Source organism: Monodelphis domestica, chromosome 4 (genome assembly GCF_027887165.1).
Source record: "Monodelphis domestica isolate mMonDom1 chromosome 4, mMonDom1.pri, whole genome shotgun sequence".
Lineage (NCBI taxonomy): Eukaryota > Metazoa > Chordata > Mammalia > Didelphimorphia > Didelphidae > Monodelphis > Monodelphis domestica.
In genome coordinates, this window is record NC_077230.1 from 308,811,137 (window position 1) to 308,830,605 (window position 19,469).

Sequence of the window (19,469 nt, forward strand, 5' to 3'; positions counted from 1 at the left end):
TATCTGTAGTATAGTCCAGGAAGGATGCCAGCTTTGGGAAAGGGAGGGGGGTGGTGATAGGAGTTTTCCAAGATACCATGTTCCTGTCTTATTCAAATATATCTTTACTATGCCAGACTAAAGACCACCTGATGAATCATGGGGTTGGGGGTATGTAATGTTTAAAATTGCATGCTTAAGAGTATAACATCACAGCCCCACTCTCCCCCTACCATTTCTCCCCTCCCCACTCCATGATGTTGGATGGGGGTAGAGGGGATATTGCATCAATCTTATTATAAAAAGTATTTTCTTGCACATAGATGGGACATTTTGTCTTAAGCACTCTAAAGCCACAACTGTCTGCATTCTATCAAGGCCTTCTCTGTTCTTTGAGTACTAAAGAGGGTCCAATCTCAATATAAGATCCTGCAAAATCTTCACTCAACACATCTGGATTCCTTATAGTATGTCAGTATCCTATATATATATATATATATATATATATATATATATATATATATATATATATATATGACAAGTATAGCCTATATAATATCTCTTAAATTTCATCAGATTAATGCTGATGACTTCATGGATTGGGGATGGGGCACCTTTGCTCTGGAGCTATTTTACTCCTGTGTATAGAATTAAAAATTAGCTTCAGTTCACAAGACAAGTTTTTATAAGAGCAAATTTTAAGTAAAACCTCTCTAATTCCATATTTATTTATTTAAACATAAGTGCAAACTTTATGTTTCTATGTTTTATCTTAATGGTTTCACATATTTCTAGCCAGTTTTTATAAATCTTGATTCCCAGAATAATTTATAATTTACCCCTCAGCTTCAAATAGATAGGGTTTTTATGAATATGAAATGTGATAATATTATGAAATGTTATGGTTTCAAGTTCCTTCTGAGTCACAGATTTATTGTCTAACCTTGGACCTATTAGTTAATCTCTGAGATTTTTAGTTTCCTCATTTTTAAAGTAAGAGGTTGGAGTAAGTGATCTCTAATGTACTTGTATTTCTGTTCATACAGGTTTCATTGAAAAGGGTAACTTTGAGGAACATTTTAAAGGAGGATAGTGAAGGTCTGGAGCAAAATAGTTAAGGGTGGAGGAGCAATATGGATCTGAGTTTAGGATATGGTAAGAGAAGACAGAAATGAGAGAATGAAGCAAATAGAATAGCAGAAACATTTGGCTATATGTAGCAGAATTGCTATTCACATCTTACTTAAAGAGAATATGTTTAGTCAAAAAAATCTTTGTATTTTCTTGCTAAAGTGATAAATCACACCTATGTATATTGTGTGCCCTTATTTCCTTTCTTGAAAACACATTTTCTTGAATTCTTCTAGAAACATCCTATGAATGTATAAATTTTTATTCTGATATCTGTCTTTTCCTTTCATATAGGATGATAGCAAACAGGCTCAATTTTTAGCTTTGGCTGTTGTCTACTTCATTTCTGTTCTGATGGTCTCCAAATATCGTGACATACTAGAACCCCAGCGAGAGACTGCACGATCTGGAAGCCAGGCAGGTAGAAACATCAGACAAGAAATAAATTCTCCAACAAGTACAGGTATTTTCCTTTTTTATTTGATTTTTCATTATACTTCATCTAACCATTTAAAAAATTTAAAAGTATAAGAGATATGTTTTAGGCACTTTTAAGTTCTTTCAGTAGTCATTAGGCCATACATAATAAGCACATATGTACATATATGCATATATATATATACATATATATATATATATTTACATACAAACCTAAATTTAAGAAAGAATATAAGGACTAATTATATGGCATTTGCTACTTTCTCATTTTCTCACCACTGCTTTTAATATTTGCTATACATTAATAAGTTTTTTCTATTTTCATTACTTCTTTGGATACTATATATTATTTTCATACTTTTTAGGTATTCTTTTAAGAACCTTTATATGTGATACAACAAGGAGTGGTTCCAGCAGTTACAGCAGAATTTAGAGAAAGTGAAGATATAAACCTATCAGAACAAACATTTTTATGGGACAAAGTGGGATTATTTATTTCTTATTTCAGTATCCAGATATTCAGTCTCAATTGAATATTCGGTAATCTAGTCAGTACTTAATTCACTAAACACATATATTTAAGTTGATTTGTCCAACAATGAAAATTTTTGAAAACTCTAATACTATAAACACTGTACCTCCTGCATCTTCCTTTCTACTTTTCTGTTTGAATAGTAGAAAAGGTAATAAAAATAAAATATTATGGTAGGGGTTGCCTTTATTGGCCTTGTCATCTCTTTGGAAAGTATAAACAAATTCTGGAAACTTTATAAAGATTTATTTTTTTGTTTTCTGATGGTTAATTTCCCAGCCCCAAAGGATACTGTCTTTCAGTTATATTGCCTATTTAGAGATTTAGATGATAATTATTTCTAATGTTAGTTTTTTAATTCAGTGGCCATTCCTTATTCATCTGGATTAGCTTGTAGTTGATACAGTCTTTAAAAAAAAAGCTACAAAACAAATAAATGGACTTTTAAAAAGTGAGTAGAAATTAGTGGTCAAATCTCTGCATGCTATTCGTCATGAATTGTCATCTTACTTTCTGGACTGGCTGTCATTGTTTTGTTTGTTTGTTTGTTTCATTTTTTAAGCTATTAACATATGTCCTTTTACTGTACTAGCATGTTGACATTTCATCCTTACTTTTAGTTATCGACAACATGACATTGTTTATATTTTCTTTTGCTTCTTACCCAAAATTCCACTGTCTTTTAGTTAAAAAATATTAGATTATTATTTAGTCTGTAAAAAAATAACCATTTCATTTCATGTTTATTACATTAATTCATGATGCTGGAAATGGGAAACTCCTATTATAATGAATCTTCCGTATTCCAATCTGCTTGTATATTTGCTGTTTTTATTATCTGTATGTTTCTAAAAGTATACTTCTTAATGTTGTTTCCTATCTCTTAAAACATAACTTGTTTCCTTCCTTCAGAGATGCATTCTTTGTTGATAGTGTCTCATATTTGCTTGTTATAACGAGATAGGAGTTATGTCATGGATCCATAAGAGACCAGGCCACTTGCTATTACAAGCTGGCTCACATTTGATTCATGATTTTCTTCACAGTTGTGGTCATACCATCTATTCCTCATCCAAGTTTGAACCATGGATTCCTTGCCAAGTTAATTCCTGAGCAAAGCTTTGCCCACTCATTTTACAAAGGTAATATTGATATCTCCTGACCCATTTCAGTATTCTTATTTAACAAATTTTAATTCAAAAATATAATCATAATGTAAATGTTTTGTAAAAAATGCCTTAGATTTCATAAAGAACTGTCAACCTTATGACATAGAACATCTTTATCTGAAAAAATTATAGCTTTTCCATTTGTACTCATTATGGTCCTTTTAATAACATTTGCAAAATTAAAAAGCTTGAACATACATTAATGTGTATGAGGCAAATATATATTTTAAAATGAATGTTATTAATAACCATTTCTTCTGTCATGTAATACTTTATAACAAAGCACTTTCACAATCCTCTGTCATTTAATCAAAATCGTTTCCTTCAGCATTATTATTTTTGCTAGTAATCATTAAATGTAAGATACTGTGAAGGAGTTTCACAGAGAAAAACAACCAGTTACCACAGCTTTTGGAAATTATTTTAGTGAGAGATAATACTGACATATTTGAGTATTTATAGTATTATGTATTTTTTCTAAAAAATGTCCTTTTTTAGCAAACATGTTTGTTTTCCAAATCATTTGGACGCATTCATGTCTATTCATATAATCATTTGCCAGAACAACACATCACATATATAAAGTCAATTTACTTTTTCAGTGCATTAGACAGAGTAACATTTGGCTTCCTAGAAGAGGTAAATTACTAGCCATTACCAAGATGTACTGGGAGTGTCCTTGTCTGTGAATGCTTTACTCACTCAGGGTCAACAATTAAATGATCAATTTTCTTCTGAAAATTCAAAGGTAATCTTAAATTGAAGTCTGTATAAAATGTTAAATTTCATATAGTAACTATTGGTAAAAGATTAGCTCATTATTTTATTGATGGGAACATTTTATTTGCTTATTTAATGTGAACATTAAGAATGCTCATTTTTTTTGTAGTTGTACTTTAAATTGAAAATAATTGTAATTTTAAAACCTAATTCTGACTTAAAATGTTGTGTATTTTTTTCTGGGTTAATGTACATATAGTAGTTTACAGGTTTTAGGAGTATTTCAGTATTTTTTATTGTATCATTATGAAGAAATGTAATCTTTGATTAAAACAGTATCAAATTCCAAAAACTTTTTTGTTTAATTGAAGTCTCTTTTTGGGTAGAAATAAATAATACATTTGTAAATAAATATGAATCAAAGAAATGCACTGAGAAAAATAGACTCACCAAAGGACAGTAGTGGGAACCAAAGGGAAATTCATATGACCTTGTAATTAGTGTACTTATCACAGCAGTCACATAGGCTCTAGATATAATGTCCTTTAAAATGTTTAAGCATTGTGAAGGGTTAAAATTTGGGATGCAGGAGTTTGAGCAAAAGCCAGTGTGCAGTTCATTAAACACAAAACACTTAGTTTATTATTAGGAAGTATGGAAAGGAAATAGGAAGGAGGAAAGTGAAAATAATCTTATAGTAGATTATAACTATACCCAAGATCCCAATCTTAACTAAATTTTTCTAGAAAACCCTACATCTAACTGCCTCAGATGGCAGTATCTTCTTCCAGACCAAAGCTCTCACCTACTCTCCCTACTCTTTCTATCTAATAATATAACCACTATCTATCTACCTTATCTATCCAAGTTAATCGACAATTAATGAGGCTAATAAGGCCTTAACTCAGTTCTCTGACTCCAACCAGAGAGATCGCTATCAGCACAACCTCCCCCCAGGAGACCCAGAGACAAAAGTTCTTTCTAACAGTCTGCAACTTACAAACCACATTCATCCACACTCTTCTAATTGCAACTGCCAAGTGGCACAGCAAGGGGTCTCTAATTGCCAAACTGCATAGCAGGGGGTCTCTTATTGAAAAATATTATTGCTACTTGTTCCTCGTAGATGTAAAAATGGAGATATTAATAAAAAAAAACTCTCTTAACAGTGTTCTCCCATTAAATTAATATTTTCTGTATTTGGAAATGTTTTCATTTTCAATCTTAAAATTTTAATTTTGAATTTAAAATAATTCCCATTACATATAAAAGTTTTCATTATAGGGAATAAAGGTGTATAAATATTTACTTTTAAAATTTAGAAACATGTTGCTAACAGTAACCACCTGAAAAAGGAAAAAAAAAAAGGTGCCTTATCTTCCTGAGTTCAGTTCCCATCTCAGATACTTATTAGCTCTATGATCCTTGGCAAGTTACTTATCCCTTTTTACTTCAGTTCTTCATCTGTAAAATGAGCTGGAGAAAGAAATGACCAACCATTTGTATCCTTTCCAAGAAAACCTCAAATTGGATCACAAGGAGTCAAACATGACTGAAAAAGTATTAAAGAACAAGCAAAAACAATAGCTACCTGAAAGGCATCATGGATTGGTGGATAGAGGTAGTCTAAAGGGTTAAAATAGCATGGCTTCTAGTCCCATCTCTGACCATCATCTGAGCTAATTAATAATAACAAGAAAAATAACACATAAATCTACTATATTTCAGATTTGGAAGGAACATGAGGTCACATTTATCACAATTAAAACTGAACAAAAACCCATCACATCCACAATTTGTGATTTATCCAGCTTCTTTTTGAGGCCAAGTCCCCTTTTAGACAACTATATTTCTTAGTCTCTACTTGAGTTGAGCAGAAATTTGCTTTTCTGTAACTTTTACTAGTTCTTCCCTCTGGTGCTAAGTAAAATATATACTTAAAAAGACTAATCAATCCTTCACCTTTCATCTTTTCAAATAGACTTTTCTTCTTTAATGTCCACTTCATACTTTTTGCCATCCTAATGTAGACCTCAGTATGCTGTCCCTTTTGCATTTGTTCTTCATAAAATATGGCATCAGGTACTGCCTTAAAGAAAAGATCTGTATAGCAGAATTTAGTCTTTTTTTTGTTTGTTTCATAATAGGTCTAAATTCATATAAACCATGGTTATGTTAACCTGGACTATTATCTAGCTATGCCTCATTCCTCTTTACTTTTCCTTATCTCTAATAAATTTATTTTAAACTTTTCTATTTAGTGAACTTAACAGTTATTGAACATAAACATTTCAGCATAAAAAGAAACACAAAAATTATTTGTGAAACTCTAAAACTTCTTTTAAGCCCACTTTTAAAATTTTATTCAAAAATGTTTTCATTTTGAATTTTGTTATTTTTTTTCTAACTCAGTAAAATAATTTTCTGATAATTTAATTAGGAAGACATTGAATCAGTAAATTAGCTTATGTAAGGCTGTCATTTTAAGCATATTGACCATGCCTATTCATGAATAACTATTATTTATCCAATTATTTAGCTCTAATTTTATTTGTGTAAGAAGTGTTTTATAGTTTGTGGAGTTCTGGATTTGGGGGGGTCAGGTATACTCTAAGGTATTTTATTCTTTCTGTAGGTGTTTTAAATGGAGTATCATGCTGATGATTTATATGGCTTTATTTTCTATCCTGTTACTTTTCTAAAATTATTAATTGTTTCAACAAAATTTATAGTTGAATCTCTAAGATGTTGTCTACAGATAGTTTTATTACTTTGTTGATTCTGATTCCTTCAATTTCTTTTTTTGTTTTTTCTGTAAACAATTCAATAACAAAATTACCCTTTTTATTTATTGTCACCCTCTGAATTTTGTCATTATATTTTTAATGTTTTATTCATGTTCTTTTAATTTAATTCATGTTCTTTTGCATTCCTACTGCCACTGTGATGTCACTACTGTGATGAGAGTACTGTTATACGTGTTTTTTTATTTCCATTATGAATCCTTTTCATGTGTGTTTGATTTTATTAGGGGCATATATGTAATGATGTCATATGGGTCAGATTATGTGTTGTTTAATTAGTTTCAGGATACAGTTCAAAATTCTATTGGGCCTATCCTACAGTAACCCCTCCAATAATTACTATTTTCATTTTTTATTATTTTTATCATTGCAATGAGGACAAATGAGGTGGACTTTGTAAAAATAATAGGCAATGAATTGATTATTGATTTAAACTGATTTGATACTCTGCTTGCTGTGTTTGCAAAGTATCTTCAGTTTATATCAGTGAAATGAAGCTCATAAGTGAACTTCTCTTCAGGGCCAGGCGCAAGGACGCTAAGGAGACTCTTGTTATATAAAAATAAACTATTTATTGAGAATATAAGGATTAAAAAAAAAGGATTTATAATAAGTAACTCCATCCAATTAAAACTCCCTGGTTCTGCAAGGAACTGCTTATCCTGTTTCCATAGGCTACACTGATCCTTCCTGATCTGACTAATCCAAATTTTCACTATTCTACAATAAACTAAATACTATTATCCTTGTACAAAGTATATAACTCTTAACTTTGTCTCCAAGTTATGAAACTAACAAAGACTAGCTGGCTGAGCCTCAGCAAGAACCAGGTTAGGACTCTGAGCCTTAACAGACTCAAGTCCAAACCAAAGACCAGGTCATTCTTTGGTCATTCATTCTCAGATATAAATACCATTTATGAAATAGCAATAGACAGTCACTATTGTTTCCCAAAGTGGAAAAAGAAAATTACTTAGCTCCTTCAGGTTTTTCCCTTCTTTCCTTCTACCTCAGACAGTGAGGAGAGAGAGAAAAGATATCACCTGATCCCACCATTCTGAGAGAGTATAACTGCCACTCCCAGAGACCAACTGCCACAGAAAAATCGTTACCCCTTCCCCACATACTGTCAACATTTGAAACTGACACTCAGTCTCAGATATGTTTCAAACTCCAATTCTTTTTGAAGCCAGCTTCTTCACTTCTTATCTCTAAACTAATATAACAAGACTTAATTTCTAATATCATCCTTATGAATTTCAGTGATGTTATAATTTGTATTTTTGCTACAGAACTTTTTTCATGTTCTTATTCGAATTTTCATTTCTTCATTTGAAAATTGATGTTCTTTCACCATTTTCTATAGATATATAGCTTTTGTTTAATGTTTCTATCACATTTTCCATATATTTTCAGCATCAGACCTTTATTCAGAGAATGCACTGCAATTTTTTCCCCAATTCAGGCTGCATTTATTTTGCTTGTGAAAATTGATTTCTGTTCAGAGTAATCAGAGTACGTTTCATCTTTTATAAACCTCCTATTCTTTAGTCTAGAACACTTCTTCTAACCCAGTTATAAAATGATTTTATTTCCTTCTCTTTGATTTTTTTACATGACAGTTTGTATTTAGGTCCTATATGTGATTTAGATGTATCATATCAATCTAAAACTTAATTTCAGCTAACTGACTTTTCAGTTTTCCCAGTTCTATTTGCCAAATAATTCTCATCCAAGTAGTTGGTAAACTTGAATTTAATCAAACATTTTGCTACTATTTAATTGCTTCTTTTTCTTATTTAAATAATGGAGGTAATAAAAGATGAAGAACATGCACAAGGAAGAGGTAAGAATGCATAGGTAGAAATAGATTAAAAATAGCATTTAAAGGAATTTTTGAGTTCATGTACATGAAAGTAAAACTTCCTGAAAGTGAACATTTCTGAGCTTCAGTAGTACTAAAACCAATTAGTCTATCTTATGACTTACATTAATACAGTGAGTTTCCAAGAACAAGAGGACCACCAGGCTGGCCAAAAAAATTACAAACTGTCCCAGGTTAGAAATAGAGGTAGTTAAAGTTTCTGTGTTAGTCAGCAGAGGATTGGGCCATAAGTGGCTGCTGCTCTTCCAGACCTGACAACACAGTAAAACTCTTTTTACTCTTTTACTCCTCTTGCCTCCTCCCTCAAATCTAAGTCAAATGGCTAAAGTAAAAAAAAGACTTACAAAATCATATTGACAAAGTAAATATTATTCTATATGGGGAAAATATACTTTAAAAAGAAGAGATGACTTTCAAGAATTCCAGTTGAGAAAAACAGAACTGGGTAAAATCTCTGAAACACAAACACAGAAAGGAAGAATCTTTTATATATATACATATATATATGCATATATATATATGTGTGTGTGTGTATTATATAACAAAATATAATATATATAACCAAAATCATTTATAATCAAATATAATATATATATACATATATATATATATATATATGTATTTGAACAATATGAAAGAGCTAAATCATGACCAGGAGCTAATATCACAAAAGAGGGAAAAGAGATCACTGTCTCTTCTGAACTGCATTATTTTCTAGAGTGGAAAAGGGAGCAAAGAAAGGCAACTCAGGGCCTGAGAGTGGTATGATTCATTTCATTGTATTTTAAAAGAGTGATGAAAAAGTAAAAGAAAAAAAAGAATATTTTGGGGAAGAAATAATGACACGGTGGAAAACTTAGTACTTCCTATAACTGGGGTGTGTAGAAGATAGGTGACTATAAAAGGGGGTTTAAAAGTCAAGAAAGGAAATGTAAAGTCCCATAATCTAATTTTTGGCTAGTGAAGAGAGGAAAAGCAGTATAGGAGAATCTGACTACTTTAATTGCACATTACTGGTATTGATCCCTTTTTCTTGGTTTTCCTATCTTGTTTTTCTTTGTAAAAGAAATAGTGAGAGGAAGGGGCAACTGGAGGGCTAAGGGACATTATGATAGAGAAAAACACACCAAACAATTAATACCAATTTGAAGTGGACAAACAATCATAAAATTAAGGATGGTGGCACAATGGCTTAGAAATGAGGATTTGATAACACATTGTTTACAGGAAATATTCTTGAAATGAAAGAATTTACATACATTTAAAATGTCTTTTAGGGAATGAAATGGCAGTGGATAGAGAGTGCTGGGTCTACAGTGAGGAAGACTAATTTTCCTGAGTTTTCAGTATCTGGACTCAGATACTAACTGTGTGACCTTGAGCAAGTCACCTAATCATATTTTCCTTGGTTTCCTCGTCTGTAAAATGATATTGATAAGGAAAAAGCAAACCATTCTAGTACCTCTGCCAAGAAAACTCCAAATGGGGTTACAAAGAATTAAACAAAACAAAACAAAGAATTAAATAAGGGTCTGGAGGAGAATCTATTACACCTCTTGAATGGAAATGAAAGCAAAAATATGATCAAAAGTCAGAAAAATAGCAAAAACAAATGATTAAAATATGTAAGCAAGGAAACTCCATTTAAAAGCATCAAATACTAAGTATGTAAGCATTTAATGGCACTGCATATAATTATAGAAAACACCAAATGAACTATAGGGAGAAAGAAAAAGCAAAACAATAAATGTTAAAAATGTCAGTGTGTCCCTTTTCAGATTAATCTAATATAAAATAAATAAAGTTAAAGGCCAGAATAGAATTTTAGGGAAGTTTGCTACATGACAGCTCTCTGATGATTAATGAAATGGAATTATAAGAAATACACATATTTTAAAGTTTTTCATATCATCTTTTCAAAAATGTGTGCCAGGGCATAAAAAACTTAATTGCAGAAAAGTAGAAACATTAAACATATCTTTTACTAATTACAATGAAATAAAGGTTAAATTAAAATGGGGAATTTCGAAGAATTTCAGACTCACATGAAGAGTAAGAAATAAAAAACTTTAAGTAAAAATGGACCAAAAACAAACCATAAAAACATTAACATACAATACACTATAATATAATACAAAATACCAAAACTTTTAGGATATAGGTAAAGCAATTTTTAAAAGGATATGAATATATTTATTTTCATCAACAAAAAAAGAAAAAACAAAGAAAGAAATACAACTAGATAAGTGAAAAGTCTAAATACCACAAGTACATAAAAAATAGTAATCTCATAAAATAAACAAGAAATAAGACAATATAAAACATTTTTATATAAATAAAACTGGGTGTTACATTTTAAAAAGTAATAATAATTCATTAGCTTTTTTAAAAAGGCCAAAAATTTGCAAAAATAAAGAGAATTTACAATAGATGTGGAAATATATATTTTTGAAACTATTATGCCCAAACATATGCTTAATAAAATTATGAAAATGAAGGTAACTTGGAAAATGTAAAATATCAAAATGTACAGAATATGTGACAATAAATTTTATTTTAAAAAAAAGATTAAAAAAAGATTAAAAAAATTAAAAAAAACAAAATTTAAACTGAATCTTAGAAAAAGAAAGTAAGCACTATGTAAATTCTCAAAGATAAAACCCTCAAGCCTGATATATTTACAGATGAATTCTTATAAATACTAAAAGAATAGCTAACTTCAAAGTTGCATAATTTTTTTGAAGTAGGAACAAAAGGAATCTACCAAGTTCTCATTATGAAACATTGGGACCAGCTTCTGATATATAATTCAGAAAGAGAAAATGTAGAGAAAGATTGGTATCTGTGAAACAATACTTGTAATGAATATTGATGGAAAAATATTGAACAAAATGTTAACCGAAGTGCAACAATATATTGAAAAGATTATTTACTATGATCGTGTTGGATTTATGTTAGGAATTCAGAGTTGGTTCAATATTTTGAAAACTATAAACATGACAGATTATATGAATAATAGAAAATTATAGAAAAAAGCCATATCTATTACTGGATGTAAAAAAAAAACAGCTTTTGAAAAACTCAACACGTATTTGTGCTAAATACTAAAAAAGTTTGAAACAAACCTTTCCTGTTTTAATAATGAAAACATTATATACCTAAAAGTAAAAACTAGCATCTTTGGTAATAGAAATATGTTGGAAACCCTTCTAATAATACTGTGAGGAAACAAGGATTTGATACTATATATGCAGTTCTAGAAATACTAACTAAAATAATAAAAAGGCCAACTGAAAACGAAGTGATATATGTGGAAGTGAGAAATTGAGAATGGTTTGTAGCAGGAGCTTGGAGTAGCTGAGACTGATGTCCTGTCATTCAAATACGAGCATTCTGGTTTGGAATGTGACCAGGAGAGGCAGTTGGAGGAAGGAGCAGACCAACTGAAGTCTGGACCTTTTGGCTTGAAAGACAGAAGAGGTCTGATATCTCTTGGCTTTTAGAGACTGAAGCCTGAAGATTGTCTTTGGCTTAGAAACAGAAGAAAAAAGGACAAAGCCCAGCTCTCTCTGATTTGCTCTGTTGTGATAGTGACTGAACTTCCAGACCTATTAGGCATTTTCTAAATTGAACTATATTTCACCATCCTTCAATCTAAGACTCTTCCGAGGATTAGGGAAGCCCCAAACCCCTCTTTCCTTTCATTTCCTTATCCTTCCCTGTCTTCCCCCAATCAATCCCTTACTTAAGAGAGAGAAGAGAAATAGTATTTCATTTAAGACTTAATAAACTCACCCTGAGTAGATTTAAAAGACCAACAGAAGAAGGAGGGGGAAGGGAGGAAGGGAGGAAGAGGGAGGAAGGGAAAAAGAAGATTAACAGTCTGATCTGAAGTTATCAGTTACCATTCAAAAAAGTCCCTTATTACATGTAGTGGTTTATTTATAAAACAGTAGAGATTCAACTAAAATTAATTTAAACAGTAACTTCAGTAAAGGTATTTATATGAAATAAGCTCATTAAATAATCCCTTTGTATCTTGCTAACAAAATGAAGCAAAAGAAAGAAAAATAAACACACAAAAGGCTTCCTTTAAACTCTGTAAAACATCATGCTTTTCTCTAGCCTATGCAGATAACCTGAAATTTCATCACCATGCTGATATGCCTAGGTTTGATACTGAACACCATCTAAACTCTCATTTGCCTCTCCCTTCTGCTTGAAGAACTACCTATCATATGTTGTCTTCTCCCCATTAGATTGTTTGCTCTTTGATAGCAAACTGCTTTTCTTTTTTTCATTTGTATTGCTAAGGCTTACCACACTGCCCAGCACATAAGTAGGCACTTATTAAATGTTTATTGAATTGTTCTGAAATAAATTCCTCAAAATAAGTATAAAATGTATAAAATTCTGGGGAGTCCACCTACCAAGTCCTATTTGGGACACATATGTAGCTGTACTGCAAAACACTGGAGAAATAAAAGACTCATAATTTGAGAAATGTGAACACTCATAATTGGGTTGTCCCCACATAATAATAAAAAATTTACCTAATTCATCCTTCATGACCTCCATTACTTCTATCCCTCAGTTCATTCCCAGGCCACTATTCCTCCAAGACAACACTCTCTTCCCTTCCTTCTTTTTTTACTCTTTGGTAAACTAACTCAGCTCTTTTCTATCCTCACTATATATTCCCTTACGTTCTTATGTTATTGTTTACCTGCCTTGCCAATTTCTACAAGCCTAGAATTAATCTCCTCATATGCCTCTATTGATCTCATTCACATCACTCAATCAAGTAGCTTCTATTAGGTGCTTGATATGAAAGTAATCTGGAATTATGTTAAGAATAACTAAAATGTGCATAGGCTTTGCCCTGGATATCTCATTGCTAGGAATATACCGGGTCAAAGGCAGAAATATAAGCCCCAAATATTTGAAAATATTTATTATAGCCAAGAATTACAAACAAAGTTGATGTAATTTGATTAGGGAATAACTAAGAAAAATTTTGATATACGAATGGAATTGAGTATTTTTGCATCATAAGAAACAGTGAATATGAAAACTACAGAGAAGCATAGGAAACCTTCTATGAACAGTATAGAGGAATGTAAGCAGATATAGGAAACCATGACACCCAGTAAGTAAAGGCAAAATGACGCACAAAGGATCTCACAAAGGATCTCATATTAAAAATATGCAGACCTACTTTATGCATACATTATATATCCAGTGTGAATGTGAGGTAATCTTAGAAAAGGGGAATTAACATCATGGGGAAAGGAGAATGGATCAGGAAAGACCCTGTACAAAAAGTGTAATTTGAGCTGACTCTTGAAGGAAGCCAAGAGATTTAGGAGGTGAGATGGGAGAACATTACAAGTATGGAAGATTTCTATTAAAAAGGTATGGATTTTAAGAATATAAGAAGAGAAGCCAAACAGAAGTTATATTTGATCCTAGATATGATGGAGAGTCACTGGATTTTACTGAATAGGCAGTAACAAGGTCAGATCTACACTTTAGGAAAATTATTCTGGTAGGTGTGTCACTAATGAAATAAAGAAGGGAGATAGTTGTGGCAAAACATACTATCCAGCAGGCTATTGTGGTAGATTTGATTTCAGATGGTGAGGTTCTATGCTAGAGTTGTAGCTATGTGATTGGCGATGTGATTGGGTCAAAGTAGTTACATCAATTTGGATATGCAAATAAGTGCCATTGAGTAGTAGAGGGCACTTAGTTGATGGGATAGGATGATGATGCCCTAAACAATAATAGGGAAGTTTAAAAAAAAGAGAGTTAGAGGGATAGATAATGAATTCTGTTTTGGATGCTTTAATTTGTGATGCCTACTGAATATCCAGTTTCAGATAATCATTGGCGAAGAGATGATAATTTGCCTGTGGGAACTGCTGAAATTACTGAGTGAAATAGTATAGAGGAAAAAAAGATCCTTACGGGACACCCATGAATTCATAAAATTTGAGAATGCCAAATCTAGAAAAATGTATTGTTTCCTTAAAGCCCATGTATTCAAAAGTCCTACCTATTTTTAAAATATTATTATTTGCCTAGTGTCAGGGATGGATGAAAATAGAAAAGGAATATGACTATAGGTTTCAAATTAAGAATAGGTAGTGTCAAAATCTGTTAATTGAAGTGCTTTTTTCCTAAAGTTTAGAAGGCCTGAATGAATGATTCAGTCTTTCATTTCTGCCTCTTTTAACTGTGTACCAATTCCTTCTTTTTCCTTCCTCCTCTCCCTCACTGAATTATTTTAATATTGAGTAAGCTTTTAATATGTTTCTACTGTGCATATACTGTGTGAGTAGGCATATAATTTTTTTTTTTGCTTCTAAAGAGTTTGCATTCTGCTTTGGAAATTTAAATATTTTTTGAAGATAGGGAAACATTACCAGCTATGAGAATGACAGAAAATTCCCCATAGGTAGTAGTAAAATATAGTTGAATGTTAAAATTGACTCTTAGTGATGGAGGTAAGGAGATGGAACATTTAAGTTAGGGCAGGTAGGTTTGATTAACTGGAATATAGATTAGATGAATGAGAATGATGTGAAGTAATGTTAAGAGGCAGGCTCCAGCCAGACTAAAGTTCTTTACATACCCAAAACAAAGGAGTTCGTATTTTATCTTAAAAAGATAGTAGGGAGTCACTGAAGATTCTCAACTATAAAAATCATATACTTGCTCTGTTAGAATATTTTAGCTCTAGTTTGGAGAATGGATTTATGAGGGGAGACTTGAAGGAGAGTACACTAATGAACTTCTTGTGATAATCTTGTCAAGAAGCAATAAAGGTGTAGAGATAAAGGAGATTAGAGAGATTTTATGGAGGTATATTTTAGAAAATTTAGCATCTGATTGGAGATAGAGGTGTAGTGAATCTTGAAGATGAGAAAATTCTGAATATGATGATTCTGAATTCAGCAAACTGGGTGATGGGAAGAATGGTAGAACCCTAATACAGAAATAGGCAGCTTTGGAGGAGTTTGCAGATTAAAGAAGATCTCAAATTCTATCTTGAACATTTTTAAGTTTGATATGTGATCTGATTCAATAAGCAGCTTCCAGTTGCTAAATGTTTTATGATTTCTACTGTTGACAATAAAAAGAGGGTTTTAACTATCTTGGGTTCCTATCCCTGTGATGAGTGCTATGGGAGAAACAGAGAAGACACTCTCTCTGTAAGAGAGATACTTGATAAATCATAGTTAGGACTTTGTAGTGGCCTCTTCTAGTCTGTCAGTGACTTCCCAGGGATTCCTTTGTGCTCATCCCTTAGCTAACTCCTCATGTAACTTTTCTTTATCCCTCCCTTTACCAGCAGAGAAACCTCTTGCTTTGCAAAGACTACTTTCACATATTAATATCACCATCTAGAGGTCTTTTATGATACTGTCAGTAAATCAAATATTCTCAAAAGTTATTTAATTATTGATTGTTTACTGTATACAAGCAGTGTTAAGTGTTGTGGGAGTTACCAAGAAGCTAAGACTATTCCTTGTCCTGAAAGTACTTACAATCAGAGGTAGAGGTCAGATGATAACTACACCTTCATGTAACTTCTGGCCTATAATACATACCTTCTATAAGGGCCTCCAGTTCTGGACTGACAAGGACTCAGGACAAACCTGAAGAAGGAGGAAGAGAGAGAGTAAATCTTCTCAATTTCCTCACCTTGAATTAACTCAAGATAAATCTCTAAGATAAATTTGGGGTTTGATTTGTGAGGAAATAATATGGTCCCTAATAGAAAAGATGCTCCTCGTTCTAATGTATCAGGTATATTTTTCCACGTATGAAATTGCTTGGGAGCAGCTATGTGGCTCAGTGGATTGAGAGCCAGGCCTAGAAATGGGAGATCTTATTCAAATCTAGCCTCAGACACTTCTTAGCTGTGTGACCCTGGGCAAGTCACTTAACCCCCATTGCCTAACCCTTGCCACTCTTCTTCCTTAGAACCAATACATAGTATTGATCCCAAGACAGAAGGTAAAGGTTTATTTTTAAAAAATAAATAAAATGCTTAAAGCACAAATGATTCACAAGCATGAATACATTAACAAATATAAAACAATAATATACCATACATTGTTTCTGAATTGATGGTTACCTTGTTTTTCTTAAAGTTAAAGACAGCTTTTTGGTACTACTAAATCTGATATTTCACTTTCACTTCAGACCATTATTATATGACCAGCTTTTAAGGTCTAGTTCTTCTGGCCAGATATAGCTTAGCTTTCTCAATGCTTTCAGTTGTAGTATCTCCTAAGAATGGTAGAGCTTCTCCATTATAAATTTGTGCTATTGTGGGAATCAGCTCCCTTTAGTCAGCTGGCACCATGTGTCAAACTCATGACATAACTGCTAGGAACTGCAAATGACCATTTTTTCAATAGTGATTGTTGCTGGTTTATGCACAGGGAAGAAAACAGAAAGAAGCAGCAGGCAGTTAAGATCTCAGTCTCTAACTTAAACATAAATAACGTACTTCTTGTCCTTTGCTTGAAGCAAATTCAGGGCAGAGAAATTCTAAGTATATACTCAGACATACACACACACACACACACACACACACACACACACACATGCACACAGGTAAAATTGGAAAGCAATGGAGTTGAAGGAGGAGAGAGAGAGAGAGAGAGAGAGAGAGAGAGAGAGAGAGAGAGAGAGAGAGAGAGAGAGAGAGAGACATAGGAGTGAGGGGATATGTTTCTTCTTATTTTATCTTAAAAGTCATTAAGTGTGCGTTTCCTTTTTAGTCTGTGGCCTATCATGTTCTACACACTTCTTCATCCCTCCCACTCCCACCTTGCTTTGCAAGAATTGAGTCACTAAAGAAAACTTCAGAGGACATGGCATGCTATGGCAGCCTAGCATTTTTTCCAAATAAAGTATATAGATAGTAATTACAACAGAAAATAAGAGAACAGAGCTCATTTCAAGAGAAGGTTTTCAGATAAAATAATTTGAGAGGAATTGAGTAATCTAGATCTTAAAAAAATAATATGGATTTAGATTGGTTGAGAAGAAGAATCAAAAGGTATATTCCAAATGAATAAACTGATAATGATATGGGAATGAGTAAATAGTGTTATATATTTGGGGGCAGTGAAAGATATAATTTTGACTGGATCAGTATATTTTGTAAATTGTATAATACAAATGAATTTGGGATGAGAATATAGAGGACCTTCAAGTCCAGGATAAGGATTTTGGCTTTTACCCTGCAAGTAAAGGGAAGTCATTAAACATTTTTGGGTAGGAAAGTGACATTTCATTCAAATAATCCATAAATATTCTTTAAATACTTAAAATGAATTTGACACTGTGATAGGCATTGGGGATACAAAAATAAAAAATCAAAGCAAATCCTTTCCTCAAAGAGTATATACCCTATCAAGAGAAATAACAGCTAAACTTTTAAGTCTTTACAAAGAATATATAATGTAATTTTGTGGTAAGACACTAACAACGAAGAGGATAAGGAAAGGGCTCATGTTAGAAATGCCACTTGAGTTAAGGAACTTAAGGAGTTAAGGAATCTAGGAATTTTAAGAGGCAGAGATGAAAACGGAGTACATTTCAGGCATAAGAGACATCCTTTACAAAAGCGCATGGGAATTAAGATAAATGGTGCTTTTGGAATATTACTCTGGCATTTAATTCAATTATGGATTATCTGGTAGTTAGATCGAACTTAATTAAGAGATTTTTTCACCATAGTCTAGGCTTAAGATAACAAAGGCCAAATCCAGGATGACAGTAGTGGGAATAGAAAAAAATTTATAAAGTAAAAAGTTCATAGTATTTCTGATTTTTTTGATGTAGAATCAGGGGAAAAGAGTCAGTGATGGTTCTAAGGCTTTGAATAACAAGAGAAATAGGAGGAGGAAGGAATAATTTCTGAATGAGATTTAGTTTTCGATATATTTAAGGATCTTTAGTATATTTAAAGTTCTACTGCATCTTAGACATTGGTATCAGTACTGTGAAGTAAATGAAATTAAGCTCTAGGAGAGAGATTCCCTCTCTTTGCTATCAAATATACTAATGTACCTTAAAAACATAAAGTGTATCAAGCAATGTAATTTATATATATATATATATATATATATATATATATATATATATATATATATATATATATAAGTAGATCTCCAGCAGAAAAATTTGCCACACTGATAAAAATCACAGAAAATTGAAACCCATCTCTCTACCTTCTCCTTTTTAATTCTTGTTCCTATTTTTCTACAAATTTGCCTTATAAGTCATTCAGAACTCTGTAGGTAATCCATGAAATAATCCACATAAAAAGAGATTGATATTACTTCTTTGCTAAATAGAAAATGATAAAGAGAATGAAATAAATTTGATGTACTCAGAAGAGAAAGAAGAAAATGTAGATTGCAAAGAATGAGATTTAAATTATAGCTATCTTAAACTAGAAGAGTCAAGAAAGTAGCCTTAGGCTGCAGAATGATCTTTCTCATCCAATCTTTACCACCTTTTCTTTCTTTTTTTTTTTAATTTTATAGTATTTTATTTGATCATTTCCATGCATTTTTCATTAAAGACAAAGATCATTTTCTTTTCCTCCCTCCCGCCCCCCGTGGCCGATGTGTGATTCCACTGGTATCATATGTGTTCTTGACTTGAACCCATTGCCATGTTGTTAGTATTTGCATCAGAGTGTTCGCTCCGAGTCTTTCTTCTGTCATGTCCCCTCAGCCATTGTAGTCAGGCAGTTGCTTTTCCTCGGTGTTTCTATTCCC

The 19,469-nt window shown here is 32.1% G+C and overlaps 1 protein-coding gene across 9 annotated transcripts in view; it reads left to right on the forward strand.

Moving 5' to 3' along the window:
* The window catches only part of NBEA (neurobeachin), an 829,579-nt gene that overhangs the window by 309,790 nt on the left and 500,320 nt on the right, over positions 1 to 19,469 (forward strand). For all 9 annotated transcript variants that reach the window (XM_056794740.1, XM_056794741.1, XM_056794743.1 and 6 more), the window contains 2 exons: positions 1,405 to 1,573; positions 3,127 to 3,222. In XM_056794740.1, the coding sequence (XP_056650718.1) occupies positions 1,405 to 1,573; positions 3,127 to 3,222 (265 nt within the window). The remainder of the gene's footprint in view (positions 1 to 1,404; positions 1,574 to 3,126; positions 3,223 to 19,469) is intronic.